The sequence below is a fragment of the Hylobates moloch genome, unplaced genomic scaffold (genome assembly GCF_009828535.3).
Source record: "Hylobates moloch isolate HMO894 unplaced genomic scaffold, HMol_V3 SCAFFOLD_9, whole genome shotgun sequence".
In the NCBI taxonomy this organism is placed as follows: Eukaryota; Metazoa; Chordata; class Mammalia; order Primates; family Hylobatidae; genus Hylobates; species Hylobates moloch.
This window is the reverse complement of record NW_026652284.1, coordinates 83,494,239-83,511,056: the sequence shown is the minus strand read 5'-3', so window position 1 is coordinate 83,511,056 and position 16,818 is coordinate 83,494,239. Positions and strand designations below refer to the sequence as shown.

Sequence of the window (16,818 nt, the reverse complement as noted above, 5' to 3'; positions counted from 1 at the left end):
CTTGTAGGGTAAAATCTCAGGTCCTTCATAGTTATTAAAACTGCCATGCTCTTCTAGAAACTTGCCATTCCTCCATCAAGAAATGGAGTCTGATTCCCCTCCCTTTAAATCTGAGCAAGCTTGTGACTCATTTATAACCAATAGAATGCAGGAGAAATAACACTGTATAATTTCCAAGACTAGGACATAAAAGGCAATGCAGCTTCTACCTTGCTAGCTGGGGTTTGCACCGGAGTTCTGAGCAGTTATGCAAACATGCTGACTGCCCTGGGCCACCATGCTGTGAGGAAGCCCAAACTAGCCCTTGCAGAAAGAGCATATGGAGAAGTCCTGGGACTGTACTGAGAGAGATGCCCAGCCAGTCCCAGCTGTTCCATCTGACAGCAAAACCCCAGCAATTTTATTCAACAAATAACTTTAGGTTTTTGCTTTTTGACTTTCTGCTTTTCAAAATATCTCAGTCACCTTCAAAGGATGAAGATTTACAACTAGTGAATATGGGCAAAAGAACAGGCCCAAGCTGGGCATGGCGGCTCATGCCTGTAATCCCAACACTTCCGGAGGCCAAGGTGGGAGAATTGCTTCAGCCCAGGAGTTGGAGACCAGCATGGGCAACATGGCAAAACCCCATCTCTATGAAAAAAAATTTTTAATTTGCTGGGCCTGGTAGCTCACTTACGGTCCCAGCTACTTGGGAGGCTGAGGTAGAAAAACTGCTTGAGACCAGGAGATCAAGGCTACAGTGAACCATGACCGTACCACTGTGCTTCAGCCTGAGTGACAGGGCAAAACTCTGTTTCGAAAAAACAAAAACAAAAAACAAACAAAGAACAGGCCCAGAGATGTGAACAGATTGTATATAGGGCAGAAATGGCAGTTTTTCCAGAATTGTATAAAAAGATGGCAACTTCATTCTTAGAGAGGCACACTAAAACTAACTGAGCTACGATTCCTTACCAACTAAAGTGATAAAAATCCCTAAGTTTGATAATATACCCTGCTGGCAGGGCTGTGGGGAAACAGGCACTTTCATATGCTGCTGATGGGAATGCAAAATGGCACAAGGCCTCTGGGGGGACATTTGGCAATATCTAGCAAAATTACATTTGCATTCAGCATTTGGCCCAGCCGTACCACTTTTCAGGGATCTACCTAAATCTACGCTGGCAAAAAATGAAAAGACACATGGACAAGACTATTTGTTACAGTAAAAGATTGGGAACAGCCCTAATGGCCATCAGTAGGAGACTGGTTTAATAAACTAGGACACATCCACACAATCGAGCGCTATGCAGCTATAAAAAGGAATGAGGAATTTATATAGTGCTTTGAAGTGATATCTGGGATATAGTCTTCAGTGAAAGCCAAGGGACAGAACAGTAGGTATAGTATGCTGCCTTTTATCTTAAAAATGAAAAGCATCTAAATATATAGATACAGATATAGATATAGAGATTTGTGTGTATGTGTACGTATGTTTGCTTATTTGAAAAAGAAAAGATAAACCAAAAACTAATAAAATGGTTATCTATAGGATGACAAAGGAATCAGAGGAAAAGGGGCAGAGATGATGAAAGCCGAACTTTTTATATGTAGCTTATTTTATAGATTTGTCTTTCGAACCATGTAAATGTTTGACCAATATAAAACAAAATTAAACTGAAATGAAAGAAACAGTAATTTTTCCTGAAATACAAAAGTAAAATGTGTGTATAAAGTTTCAAATTTTCATATATGTTTGAAATGTTATATTAAAAAATGCCTAAGGCTACAATTAAGGAGTTCTAGAATTGTTTTGAGCAATTGCAACCAGATGGTGTTTGATGCTCAATTGAAGATATAATCTCCATTTGTGTGTGGTGTGTGTGTGTGTGTGTACCTATACACATACTCAGATCACCTTTTCATATAACTTTTTTGTATATCATATACATTCCACACTAATTTTTTGCTTACTGCTACAGGGTTTTGGGATCCCAAGAATAGTCAGTGTTTGAATTTTGAATTTATGTGCAAAAGAGACAAATATGGCTAAAGGGCATGGGCACACTCTCTCTGGGTCCCTGTGTTAACAATTTTAGTAGCTTCTATTTAAATGGTGCTTTTTCTCTAAGAAGATCATTGGGTATTTTCTGAAAGCTTACATAATGGCTGGAAGCCCCCCCGCCTCTGCAAAGGAACACCTGCTTCAGAAAAGTAAACACCATAACAGCAACCCATTCATCAGCCGCCCAGACTCACAACCAAGCAGACATGCAGCGCTTTCCAAAAACCCTCATTTCTGGCATTACAGCCTGTGGCAATAACTGAGAGTTAAGGAAAGGTAAGTGAAACTCAGAGAGACACAGGGAGATGATTATTCCTCACACCTCTTAAAAGAGCATTCCACCCTTTCAGAAGAAGCCCTGTCTGAATCTGATTCAGCTGAGAAAACAACTCAGGCCATGGTAGCTGCACCCAATTCTCTAAATCAACAGTGACCTGTGCTGAAGGGACTAAGGCATCCCAACATTCCTCAGAGCCCAAGGCAAGGAGAACTCCTTGAGAAGATGAAATTGATCTTCAAGCACCCTCTACCTTACTCTGCGTGATGCCATATTCTTCCTGAATCCCACACAACTCAAGAGCATGATTTGCATAATAAAATCTCTAATACTTTGATGAACAAATGTTGTCCGAGATACTTTAAAAACTGCCTTCAAGGTGAGAAATGAACTTAATTCCATTAATTCACTGTCTGTTCATTATTCTAGAAACATTGAGTATTCAGCATGTGCTGAGCTATTTAGAGATGTTTTTGAGGGCTAGGACTAGTAACTGCAAATCCTATGCTTTTTTTTCTCTCTTCCACACTGCCTGGGGATTAAAGACAGTGCCTCTTAAATCTGGCTGTGCTTCAAAATCACCTAGGACAGCAGTGGGCATTGGAACACAGACACACTCATTCATTTATGTATTGTCTATAGCTGTTTTGGCATTAAAAACAGAGAAGTTAAGTAGTTGCAAAAGAAATCACATGGCCCACAAAACCTAAAATATTTACCCTCTGTCCCTTGACAGAAAAAGTTTGCCAACCTCTGATCTCGGACCTCTGTACCAGCAGCATCAGCATCACTTGGAAGCCTGTCAAACACGCAGAATCGCAGGTCCACCCCAGACCCACGAAATTTCACTCTCCCCTGACCTAGAGTACATGGAGACACTGCAGGTTTTCTAGCCTCACTCCCACTACCAAATCAGAAGTGCCAGGGGTGGGACCTTTGTTTGAGATTCCCCAGGTGAATCTGATATGCAGCCACTAGGAAAGCAGAAAGATGAGTAAGGTGATTACAGCCCCCACCCCGCCAGGTCTTCCTGTGGGACTGCAGCACCAGATTCTCCAGCTGCTGGGAGAGTTGGCCGCTAAAGGATCACAGCTGAGTGCCTCTCCAGGCACTGCTCCTATGGAAGGAAATGACCTTACCCAAGGTTACATCTCCTTGCTGGGGGAAGCCTGCATCCAACACCTGGCTGATACAGGGTAAAAAGGCCCGGTCTTCTCAATTGCTGAATGGCCATCCCAGCTCCAGAGCTCCCCAGGGCATCAGCTGAAGCCCCCTATTACAACAGCCATTCCACTCCTCCCTCTGCCCTGGACTGTGCCCCTCACCCTGTTAGAGAAACTGGGATGCTGACTGAATTATTATTACATTAGAGAATTAAGAAATTTTCATTAATTTTTAGGTGTGATGATGGTATTGTGGTTATATATTAGTTTGAAGTATATGAAATTGCTAATATTACACTATTTCAACCTACAAAAATAACAAAATGGTCCAATCTAATATCTTTTTGGCCCAATCTAATAGATATGGTCCAATCTAATATCTTTTTTAAAGAGTCCCAGTTTATTAGAGATTCATACTGAAGTATTCATGGATGAAGTTACATGACTTGTGGAATTTGCTTCAAAAATATTTAATTGGTGAAGTGGAATGGAGGCAGAGATGAAACAAAGTTTGCAATATGTTGATGACTGTTGAAGCTGATGATGGGTACATGGAGGTTTATTATACCATTCTCCATATATAGATATATATGTGTGTGTATATATATATGTATATATATGTGTATATTATATATATATATAATACTTGAGAGAGATAAAGGCCCACATCACAGGTGGGTGTATAGACTCTCCAATAAGGTTTATCTCAGTTCTTTTTACAGTATAATAGCAGAGATAAGTCACAATCATAAATAAGAAAACTCAAATGGGAGTAATTGCCCTAAATGGTGTGTGCTATCAGGGAACACATAACTGAAGCAGAAGGGCAGGAGCAGCAGGCCTTTGGGGTGACAGGTGGGGCTGTGGGATCAGGTGGGATGCCCTTTGAGGCACCCGATCCCATTGCCCCACCCGTCACCCCAAAGTCTGTATGGAGAGGCTGGAGAGAAAGCCTTGAATTCCACACTAAGACATGTGCATTCAGTAGATAGTTGGAAATCATAAAAGGCTTTGAGTAGAAGAATAACACAATAATGATCCCAGCTGTACTTGGGGAGTATTCACCTGGCAACAATGTGAAGGGGATTGGAGTGGGAGTGACTGGGGGTGGGAAGACTAGTCCAAAAGTTGTTGCAGATATCTAGGTGAAAGGCGGTGAGGACAGAAGCTAGCAATCCATGAAGGGACTGGTGTACAGGAAAGACCACAGAGCTCAGAATGAGACAGACCTGAGTTCCAAACCCCACCCCGCTGCTCACAGCCCGTGTACACTTAGACAAGCCATCCCACCGCTCTGACTACCCCCTTCTGTAAAATGGAAATAACAGAGTTAGGTAATAAATCTGCAAAGCCCAGCACATGCTGAGCACCCAATTAATGGAAGCCACACCATGAGGTCGTAGCTGTGTTCGTTTGTGCTTGTACATCGTCACTTATCATCCCAGCAAGAAAGTGTGAGCCTGACTGCTATGAAGACTGCCCTTGAAAAGTGATTCTTGGAGGTAATCGTTTAATGAGGCCTCGGTTTCCTACACACCAGTTGTTTATTGAGGTGCTTAAGCCTGAATCATTCCTCTGAGGAAGGGTGCACAGGCAATCTCTGCTTCCATTGTAACTGCTGCCATGCCCTGTTGTTATGGCGACCGGCTTCCCAAACTGCCCTGCTATTTTCTGCAAGCCTTTCCAGTTTCTTCATGCCCTAAAGTCCACAAGCCCTAGAGACAGCAGCAGGTTGGGTTTTTTGAACTTCCACAGAAAACACTGTCAACTCTTTAAATTTGCCAGTTGGCTGTGAGCTGCTTCTCCAACAGAAGCTCCCAGCGTGAGCAGCAGTGTGACCCTGCACAGCAGACTTCCACAAATGTTCCCACTAACTGGAAATTGGTGCCGTGGAATATTAGCTGGCACATCAGTCTCTGTGGCATTAACCTTGCAGGAAAATAAGGCAGAAGACAAGGGAATGTCCACCACGCATTTCATGTACACAGCACAGTCTGAAGTTAAAAGACCATTCCAAAAGATTAAAGTTTAAGGTATTGCAGCATTATTTTTAAAATTATTTCAATATTAGCACATGTAGTTTTTCCAGAAAATGTTCACCTTATGAACTTACTTGAAACATGAAAATATTAAAAACAATATTATTATTGTTGTTATGGCAAAATTGTAATACTAGCAATCATGTCAGCTTGGTTTCTGGCAGAACTTCTCTCCCTCCTCACTTACCTAATTCCTTTCCCCCTTCTCTCTTGTTCCAGCAAATCTTCTCTCCTCTCTGACCACAGCTTTAGGATGAAAGAAGTGACCACTCTGCTGGCAGCCTGCCCAGTATTTGTTCTCCCCATTTTTCCTTTGCCAAGAGGACCCTGATACTTTTAGGGTAGCTTGAAAGTTCCCTGTGTGGAAGGAAATGACCTCACACAACATCACATCCCCTTGCTGGGGAAGCCCACATCCAATGCCTGGTCAATATAGGGTAAAAAGCTAAAAGTCTTGAGTTCCTAGACACCCTTGCAGCCCAGAACACCTACGTCATACACTTCTGACCAATAAGACCCAAGCAAAGTTTACTGGGTTCTAGGAAAACTGTCATTTTACAGATAAGGAACAGATCAGGCAGAATGCCCCTTTCTGCCCTTCTCCTTCTTCCCATTTGAAATAAGATGGTGCAGCATCTCGCAGCCATGAGGATGAAATCCACACACTAAGGATGGCAGAGCAGTAAACCCAAAGGAGCCCAGCTCCTCGATAGTGTCCGTGACTGGGTGTGGCCGCCGACCTCCAGACCTCTGTGCAGACCTTCCACGGGCTAAATCCCATTCCTGGAGGTGGTTTCTGTTCAGGCGGCCAGACGCAATCCCTAACTGGTACAAAAGGTGAGGAGGGTTCCCTTCATTCAATGAAAATCCACCGAGTGCCTACTCTGTGCTGGGCACTGTTCTAAGCACTTGGACTGTAACAGTGGGTGAGTCCGTCAGATCCTTGACCTCTTGGAGTGAAAGAGTCAAGAAATAAACAGTAAATGAACAAGACAATGACAGGCGGTGGTGTTAGGAAGGAAATGACCAGATGGCCACTGGGGAAGGCTGGTCTCTCTGAGGAGGTGACATCTGAACTGAGAACCAAAGGGTGAAGAGGAGTTAACCACACAGAGGGGGCGGGTGTGGGGAGGAAGCGCGTTGCAGCGGGTGTGAAGGCCTGTGACAGGAAGGGGCTCCGTGTATTCAGAGAACAGAGGGGAATCAAGCATGGCCGGAACACGCTGAGCGAAAAACAGAGCAGAATAAACAATGAAATCATGCTGGAAAAGCAGCAGGGACCTTGTCATGCAGGCCCCTGGAGGCCAAGGAAGGGACTGGGATTTTATTCTACACATAGTAGAACAGGAAGCTATCAGAAGGCATTAAACAAGAGAGTGACAGGACCTGACACATGTTTTTAAAAGATCGTTCTGCCTATGACATGAAGAATGAATTGTCAAGGGTATGAATGGAAGCAGGCTATGGCAGATGTTCAAGTGGAAGACGGATGTGGCTTGGGCTTGAGGAGGGCCCATGGAGATGCAGGGTAGACCTTCATCCAAATGGAGCCGCTGTGAGGTTCCTGTATATGGTTACACAAGGAGCAACCTTGTCAGTGCACTTAGAATTCAAACGGACAGACTAGGAGGAAAGGATGGCTAAAGATGTTTAGAAACGCTCAGATGCAAGAAGGATGTATGCTGGGTCACTGGAAGGAAAAATGGGAGAATTCACAGCAAGTCTGTGATTTTTTTTTTGATATTCAGAGGGAAAGTATAGGATAGCACCAGGGGCTATTATATGGGGTCTGTCACTGCATATTAATGAGGAATGAATACAATTGCTGAGAGGCGGTGAGATCATTGTTCTAGAGCACGAATTCCTCATAGGGGCAATCACAACATTCATGACTTTTTCCAGAAATGCTGGGCAGCTCCAAAACAAGAGTGTAAGGAACAGAGGGGAAGGGTGATCCAAGGTTTGAGATTGGCATGACAAGCCTGGTGCAAGCTTGAGGACGTGAGGGGATCCTGGCTGCTAGAATGCACAACACTGAAACACTAAGCCTTTTGTACTTGTGAATGCATTAATTCTTCAGTAAGTCCCATCCTACAATGTGGAAACTGAAACCCGGAGAGGCTAAGAAACTTGCTCAGGGTCACACAGCTAATAAACGCCTGTTGTTAAAATCAAATGCCTAGGCCGGGCAAGGTGGCTCACGCCTGTAATCGCAGCACTTTGGGAGGCCGAAGCAGGCAGATCACGAAGTCAGGAGATTAAGACCATCCTGGCTAACACAGTGAAACCCCGTCTCTACTAAAAATAGAAAAAAATAGCTGGGCATGGTGGCAGGCACCTGAAGTCCCAGCTACTTGGGAGGCTGAGGGAGGATAATTGCTTGAACCCGGGAGGCAGAGGTTGTAGTGAGCTAAGATTGAGCCACTGCACTCCAGCCTGGGCGACAGAGCTTCATCTCACTGAATCCCAGCTCTTCATCTCACTGAATCCCAGCTCCTCATCTGGCAAGTGATGAGAACAATGGTTTATGAGGTTATTTCGGAGGGTGATATAAACTAATGTCAAAAAGAAAAATTCTCACATATAGTAAATGCAAATAGTAGATTCAAATAAATGCTATTTGAGTCTAAACAGCCAGGAAATAGGTCCAATCTCAGAAAAAAGTGTGAGGAAGTAACAGTGGAAATCCATCTCTCTTATTATTTGCAAATGTTCATAGTGTTAGTGCTCATAAACACACTTGCATTAGTTTGCAGGGCTGCCATAACAAAGTGCCACAAACCGCATGGCTTAAACAACGGAAACCTGCTGTTTCCCAGTTCTGGAGGCCAGAAGTCCAGGACCAAGATATCAGGAGGCCGGTTACAAAAAACAAACAAAAAAAGTCAGAAAGAATGAATGAGACCTACTATTTGATAGCACAATAAGGTGACTATAGTCAATAATAACTTAATCGTACATTTTAAAATAACAAAGTATAACTGGATTGTTTGCAACTCAAAAGATAAATGCTTCAGGTAATGGATACCCCATTCTCCATGGTGTGCTTATTTCACATTGCATGCCTGTATCAAAACATCTCATGTGCTCCATACATACATACACCTACTATGTACCCACAGAAATTAGAAATGAAAAAAATGAAAAATGAAAAAAAATTAAAAAATGAAAAATTAAAAAATGAAAAATGAAAAAGCAGGGTTGGTTCCTTCTGGAGGCCCTAAGGGAGAATCCGTCCCCTGCCTCTCTCTGAGCTTCCAGTGGTTTTGAGTGGACTTTGGTGCTCCTTGGCTGGTGGCAGCATCACCAGTCTCTGCCTTCATCTCCACATGGAGTTCTCCCTGTGTGTCTGTCTCTGTCTCCAAATTTCCCCTTTTCATAAGGACACCAGTCATTCTGGATTAGGGCCCACCCTAATGAACTCATTTCAACTTGATTACCTCTTTAAAGATTCTCTTTCCAAATAAGGTCACATTCTGAGGTACCGGGGCAGAGGGGGGGTTAGGGCTTCAACATGTGAATTGGGGGAGACACAAATCAGCACATAACATTCTAAAAGAACAACATTCTCAAGAGAGATGGCTGTGGTTGGGCATGAGACAGAATGGGAGTCAGGCATGTGAGGAAGCAAGCGTTCCTGGTAGCCAAGCTAGCAGGAGCTATATCACAATTGGGCTCAGGGTAAACTCCTCGAGTCTGCGCTGCAGAGGAGAGTAAATGTGGCATATAGACTGGCCAGAGTCTCCGAAGGAGTCTTCATAGGGATAGTATTTTGCAGCAGAGGCCGAAGGTCTGCTGAGAGTGTCTCGAGGCTGTAGGCCTGACATGGGAGGGCTTCTGGGATAAATGGCCCAGCACCATTGTCCAAGAACAGGTTTAGACACCCAACTTCACAAGGGCAGAATGGCCTTATCAGCAGGAAGATGCTGTGGATCACAGGTGCACAGATTCCAGGGTGAAGGTGGGACCTCCAGGAGTCTAAACCTGAGGGATTGCTGAGTGCAGGATGAGCCAGGAAAAGATCCCTTTCTGACTCAAAGAAGACTAGGTTCTTCCCACCAGGGCCTATTAATCGAAGAAAAAAAAAAAAAATCTGCAATGTTTTTTGCAGAAAAAAAAAATCTACAATGTTTTTTGCAGAAAAAAATCTGCACTTATCCTTTGAGTTACAAACAATCCAATTATACTCTTTAAATTATTTTAAAATATACAGTTAAGCTATTATTGACTATTGTCATCCTATTGTGCTATCAAATAGTAGGTCTTATTCATTCTTTCTACATATTCTGGAGGAAATTCTGGAATGCACTTAGGATACTACTACACCCTGCAGTGGAGTCACCTTAAATTTATCTTTGGTTAGGGTTGGAATTGCTTTATCTAATGTCCAATGAAGACAAGGTTCAAAGGACTGATATCTAAGACAAAAGCATGTAAGATAAGACTCAGGAAAGAGGTTATAAGAATGACAGACTAAGCTTCATTTGCACAGCTAGATCATTCATTCATATATTCATTTTCACAGTCATTCAACAAATGTGTGAAAGATGACAGGCATGCAAATGTCAATCATGTGGTCCCCAACCTGGAAGAGCTCACCGACTAACTAGAGAGACAGAGGAATGACCAAGCCCTGGCAATGCAGTGTGACAGGTACCATCACTAGACTCTCAAAGTGTCTGGAGAGCCAATGGCACAACATGATACTCTGCCCAGGAGACAAGGGCCACGGGAACATGAGGCTTCCTAAATCTTTATAAACTGCCTAGGTTTTTTACCACTTGTCTCTTGCAGTGATTTTAAGAAACAACTTATAACAAAGAGGCTTGTGTTTGGCAAAAGGGGTGTAAGGAAGGTGGGGATGTTTTCTTACTATGCAGCCCATCAGACAGACAACAAAAAGTTGAGCAGAGAGAACTGATGAGGAAAGAGAACATCATCTCCAGGGTCTACAAGAAGAAATCGACAAACAGAAGTTTTAGATTTATTAATTTATGAGAAATTACTCAGGGTCCTAATGTAGCCAGAACAGCGTTAGGTACAGGGATAGGACTGTGTGTGAAATGACCCCTTATCTAACCCAACAGAACCCTTGCCTTACCAAACCTAACAGTCATCCTTGAGGGAAGCAGACATTAATCACTAGTTATTCAAAGATAGAACCACAAGTGGTAACAGGTAAGTCAAGGCAGCTGGGGTGTGGGTGGAGGGGGTTTATCCGCCAGGAAGCCCTGGCTGTCTTCTCCACAGGTGCTCTCACTCTCGGGGATGGAGTCAGGCCAGCTGGACTGCCCTCCTGTTCCTCTCCAGGGTGGGAGGGTTGGCTGGGACAGTCCCCCTTTCTCTGCTGGGCTCCTGCAGGGGTCTGTATACACACTGACCCCTCCCCAGGCAGAAAAAACTGCTTCTTTCCTGAACGCCTCTAATGCTTTTCTCCATGCCCTTCTAGTATGGACCATGGACCATGCTGACCTGAACGGTGTCCACTTTTATGTTTGTCTTCCCTACAATAGTAACTTCTTCAGCTCATCTTTGTGCCAAATGTCTATTCAGTGAACAAAAGAGCAAAAAAAGACATGTCTTTTATCTTATTCTATCAACACAGAGAAACAAAGACCTAGAATATTGTTTTCATAGCTCTATCAAAATGAATCAAGGTCAGCAAATTTAAACGTTAAACTGAAACCAATAAGATGAAATTTAACAGAAATAAATGCAAAATTTCCTTATTTGGGTTACTGAAGTCAATTATGCCAATTCAGGATTCATAAGGAAAGAAATTCATTCATTCAACAAACATTTATTGAGCACCACCTATGTTCTAGTCACTGTACCAGGTGCTGGGTACATAACAGAGAAAATACAATGTCCCTGATGCTGTAAAACTTAAATTTGATTATAAAGAAAGATCTAAGGACTTTATTGAATCATAAGCTTAATGTGAGTCATCAAGGTAATATGGCAACAACAACAGCAGGAAAACAAACAAATCCTAACCTGATTTTACATGCACCAAGAGAGGTTTGTTCAATGAACATGTCATAGCACACCTTGTATTGCCCTATGCCGTTCAGCTGACATCAGTAGCTTGGAGTTAGCCATAGGTCCCCTGTATCAAGAGGGACTTTGACAAACCGAGTAGTGTATTTAGAGAATGTGGTCAGGCCTACATGAGGTGTGAGAAGTGATTGAAGGAACTGCATGTATTTGGCCTGGAAGACCAATGGTAAGAGATGTGACAGCCATCTTCAAATATTGGAAGAGTTGTCTGTGCAAGACTTGATCACATGGGTCTGGAGTTCACTGGGTAGAAATTACAAGGAAGAGTCTCACAAGAGAACTGCTCCATAAAGCTATGGGAAAGCCTCCTTCCTTAGGGAAAAGATATTCTATCCTTAGAGATGATGCAGAAGAGAATTGTGCTGTCTGAGATCAGAGTAGAATGTCAAGAGATCAGACTTGACTTTGATTTTCGTGAACTGTAAAATCAAGAATTTCATAGCACATCCCCTATTAATCAGGAAGGCAGTATTTAGGAGTAGAGGCTTTGGAAATGGATAGAGCTAGATTCCAGGCTGGAACTGGGAAAAGTTACTTGCAGACTTCCAGCCTCATTTCCTCACTTGTAAAAGGAGGGTGGTTATATTTCCTGCCTCATTCCTGAAGTGAGGATTCAATGAGAAAATTCAAAGTGCCCAATAAAGCACCAGGCCCCGGTAAGTCATTAATAAATGATGGGTAATGGTGATATTAAATACTGTACATTTTATTTGACTATCTTTCAGTTTATTTAGGTAAATCATTTTGCTGTCTGTAATTCTGCAAACCTCTATTATACTAAGACAATTATTTAGCAATTTAAAAATGTAAAGTAGAAGTCCTTTAGAAAGTTTTGAAATGTTTTCTCTGGAGAAATTGGAAAAAAAGTGTGCATAAGGATGCAATTTATGGGGCTTGTGATTACACTGAGATGAAGCTAGGAAGTTATTAATGAATGGAATGACTGAGCTAGGTTGGGTCATGGCAACCTCAGAGACTTCCTTTCTCCTTGGAGACCCCCACCAGGCAACAGAATTAAAAATCAATCCAGCAGACTGATTTTATGAGGATTAAATTATGTCAGACCAATTTAATTCCTTTCTGTAACAGAGGGACCGACTTCGGTGACACAGAAAAGCAATGGATATCACATACCATGGCTTCAGCTGGGTCTTAAATTCTAGCCTACGTAACAGTCAAATCTAAAAAATTAATTCAGTCCCACTGAGTAGTGGAGATGATCTCCAAAAACAGGAACCACAGGCTCAGGATCATTTTTTGAATAAGAAGAAGATGCAAGAAACCCTCTTCTTTGTGGAACTGGAGAAAACATGCCCCCTCCCTGCAGTGAAATTCAGAATTCATTCAACAAATATTTGCTGAACACCTGTCATGTGACACACCCTCAATCTGGATTGGGCTAAGAGAAACACAAGTGAGATTTAAAAACAGATATGATTAAATGGGACTTTTCTTGGACAGATGTGTTTGTGGAGTTGAGGTTGTGGGTTCAGGGAGGCTACAGAAGAAATGGAATCTTTGGGTTGGGCCAGGTGTTTGAATGGAGTAGGGTAAAGTTGGGGAGAACTTTTTAAAGAGAAGTTGTTTGATCAGAAAGGCCGTTGGGAGAATTTAGGCTAAATTGATTCAAGTGGGAAAACCTCAGTAGGAAGGACTGCAAAGAAGAGGCAGAAGGGGCTCTAGGAAGAGCTGACAGGATGGAGGACAGGTTCAGACAGAGCATCCATTCATTCTGAAAACTTTTACAAAGTCCCAGATGTGTTCAGCACAGAAGATTCAAAGATGAATTAGCTTCTCCCCTAGCCCTCAAAAGTCCTAAAGTAGCCAGGAGAAAAGGTGGCTTCACTTTGACACCAAAGGAGAATCACTAAGGTCCCAGAAAGAAGGGATTCTTGGGAACTGAGGGTAAAGTCTGTGAGTGGTTGAAGGAGTGTTCAGATGGGGATGATTCCCCTGAGAGTCTCATTTGCCTCACATGGCTGATTTCCAGAGACCTTCTCCAGCTCTAGAATTCTAGTAGGGAAGCCATTTTTGTTGATTTCACAGTCTGGACTCTCCTGAATCTAGCTCTTTCATTTACTCCTACCCGCCTCTCCCTTCAGAAAACAACTTCTGTAAACAGGAAAAAGTGGCATTCTGGCCTCCTATCACAACGCAGCCACTGGGGGCTATTAGGTGTCCCCCAGCAGCTTAGGGGTAAAATCACCAGTAAAGCACTGGCAGGGGGTGGGTGAGGTGGGAGTGAGGGGGCAGAGAAGATGAAAGGAATACAGAATCCTGGCCAATCTCCCAGGGTGGCTGAAACCCAGGAGATCTGTAGCTTTCGCAGATGACCCATTCTGACTAAAGATGACCAGCTCCAAGTCTGAAAAACCCACAGAAGTCAAGCCATTCCCAAAGGCCTTAGGGAATGCCAGTACACCCCCAAGGAAGGCCTTGATTTAATCTTGGTCTTCAGAAATATCCCTCTCCCCTGAGGCTAACAGAAATTCCTAGGAAATTAAAATGACTCTGCCCATACAAGCGTCTTGCCAATTTCAGGGTGCTGTCCTGGGGCTGAAGTGGAGCTTCTCCTCTGGAGGATGCAGGCCTTCAGGACCACCTGTCTGGCAGGGCAGAGTACCATGAATGAGTGTGTCTGTCCCAGGCCCCACCTGTTGCAGGGACCAGATCTCATTATGGATGGGATATGAATTAGTATGGCACAGTAATAAATCAAGGAGTGTCAGGAAAGTTGTGAGGAACATGTATGTACATATAGAGCCATCCCATAATAACTATTTCATACCCATACTTATGCATATATGCGCACACACACACACACACACACACACCATATACTCCCAGTCACCATGGCAACCATTTCTTAAAGCTGTACTTACGGGGTTTTGGTTGTTTATTATTATTATTATTTTTTTATGTTAGATCTTTTCACCCTTATTTCTTTGGAGTACATCTCTGGCCTTTGACTCTCTGCTGAGAAGTACCACACCTCCTTGGAAAACTCTGTCACATCTAACATTTACCAGGTCCCTCTAGAGGGCTCACATCTATCCTCATGCTGACACTGAATTCAGCCAACACACCATTTGGTAACTTGCTAAAAGCATTGGCAATACAAAATAACCATTGTGATTGCCACTGTGAGTCAGAAAAACTAGAGACAAATACAGTGTAACGTATTGTACAGCTTTCACAGACAGTCCTCAATTTTAAAATAAAACCAAGTCACAAAGTTAATGTGGAAAAGGAGCCAGCTTTGGTCCTTAAAAATGGAGAAACCTATTCTTGATTAAAGTGACAGCTCTTATTTGGTAGGCATGGATTTAAGATTCTTAACCTCGTAAAAGTAATTCGCATTTCCTTCCTCCTCCATATGATATACATTATGCTTCAAATTAACCCTATTTTCCATTTTAGATTTCATTATTCAAAAATGCCAATAACATCAGTGGGTGAGGAAACACTTAAAACATTTTTATCCAAATATTGACCTAGCTTTGGACAACATCCATGTAATAAGTAGTGAGATTTTTTCCTTTTAATGTCACCAGTATGTTTGTGATTAAAGATCAGTCTGTGGCAACAGTTTGCATCTCTGCACAATAATTACTTGTTCTGCTAAAAAATAAAAAATAAAAAAATAAAAAATTCCTGACTTATGACCTGACCAGAGAATTCTTTGCATCTCCTTTTGTCAGATTTCTGCTGGATGAGGAATGACCTAGGCAAGAGTATTTAATTTATGGTCAAAATCCACGTGTATGCCCTGCCTCCTACAAAGCATTCGGACACCATAGGGTAGGGAGAGAAGTCCTTTGCTATGGAACAACTGCTCCCAAAGTAACCTAAAGTGCAGAACTAGCAATGGGGCGGGCGTGCATTTATTTTGACCTAAACTGGGATTCTGGTCTTTGAAGCCCGCGAGTGGGCTCATTTTCTAGAGGGAGAAAGGGGAAGCGACAAGACTCCACCCAGGCAATCCCAGGCAGGCGCCTTGTGTATAAATCCAGGGAGAGAGGGGCACCAGGTGGCCAATGGATGAGAAGTCACCCGGCTGGGTACGCAGGTGGCCAGGGGATGGCAGATGGGCCAAAGCGGGGCGGAGGCGGCCCCAGGCGGATCAGGGGGTGGGTCGCTGAGGGATATGTGTGCGGAGGAGGTGGGCTGTCCTCCCACCCACCGGTCTGCCGACCAACGAGCAAGCTTTGGACAAGGCCAAACAGCACTGGGCTGCCCGAAGCTGGGGGATCGGCGCAGCCTTCGGTAAGGGGCTCTGGTCGACCCCGCTCCCTGGGCTTGCGTCTGTCCACCGATCAGCGGGCAGGTCCTGCCTCTGCTTCCTCCCAGCCACCCCCGCCGCGCCATCAATTCCTCAGAGAACCGGCTCCTCTCTCAGTGCCCCGGCCAAGGCGCCCGGGGTAGCGGGCGAGCAGGCGAGGGTCTGCAGGCGCCGGGCCACTTACCCGAGTGCAGGCCGCCCGCTTCGGGGCCGCTGTCCGGGGCGGCGGCGCTGGGCGGCGCGTCTGAGTCGGTGTAGGTGAGCCAGGTGGATTCTGTCTCCCGGGTCCAGCTCTCGTAGTAGCGGGGCTCGATGGCATCCGCCCGGCTCCCGCCGCAGCCCATCCTCCTGCGCCGCGGGAGCGCCCAGCGGCTGCTCTGCTGTCAGCTCTGGCGGCGGCTCAGCCCCGGAGGCGCAGCCCCGGCCCGCAAGGAGGCGGCGGCGGCGACATCGCGTCCCCGCTCCCGCCTGCGCTGCAGCCGCGCGGAGCTCCCGCGGTGCCCGCCGCCCCTCGGCCGGGCCCTCTCCCCGCCCGTCCCTCCTCTCCGCCTCCAAGGCCCTCCCTCCCCTCCAGTCCCCACCGCCCCGTCCTCCCTCCCCGCGCCCTGGCCGCCCCAGGGCCTCAGCTCGCCCGCCCCCTCCCTCAGGGCTCCGTGCCGGCCCGGGAGCAGGAGCAGCGGCCCCGCAGCGGGAGGAGGGCTGGGGCTCCCGAGGGGCTCGGACCCGTCTGGCCGGGATTACCGTTCCCAGTTTCTGTCCCATCTATCCATCCATCCATCCATCCATCCATCCATCCGCTCACCCACTCATTCATTCATCCATCCATCCTTCCTTCCTTCTTTCCATCCATCCTGGAAAGAACTGCAACACTTATCACGGGACCCCAAGCTTTCTGGCCACCTATTACAAAAGCAATGGAACTGGGGGCAACCCCGCAAAACTGGCCAGAG

The 16,818-nt window shown here is 44.8% G+C and overlaps 1 protein-coding gene across 3 annotated transcripts in view; it reads right to left on the bottom strand.

Moving 5' to 3' along the window:
• BAALC (BAALC binder of MAP3K1 and KLF4) overlaps positions 1–16,712 on the bottom strand; it is an 88,038-nt gene extending 71,326 nt beyond the window's left edge. Inside the window, exon 1 of one of the 3 annotated variants that reach the window (XM_032760236.2) lies at positions 16,053–16,712. In XM_032760236.2, coding sequence (XP_032616127.1) covers positions 16,053–16,212 — 160 coding nt within the window. In that variant the 5' untranslated portion in view covers positions 16,213–16,712. The remainder of the gene's footprint in view (positions 1–16,052) is intronic. The other 2 variants (XM_058444601.1, XM_032760235.2) reach the window with 2 other exon arrangements.
• Between the last annotated feature and the right edge of the window lie 106 nt (positions 16,713–16,818).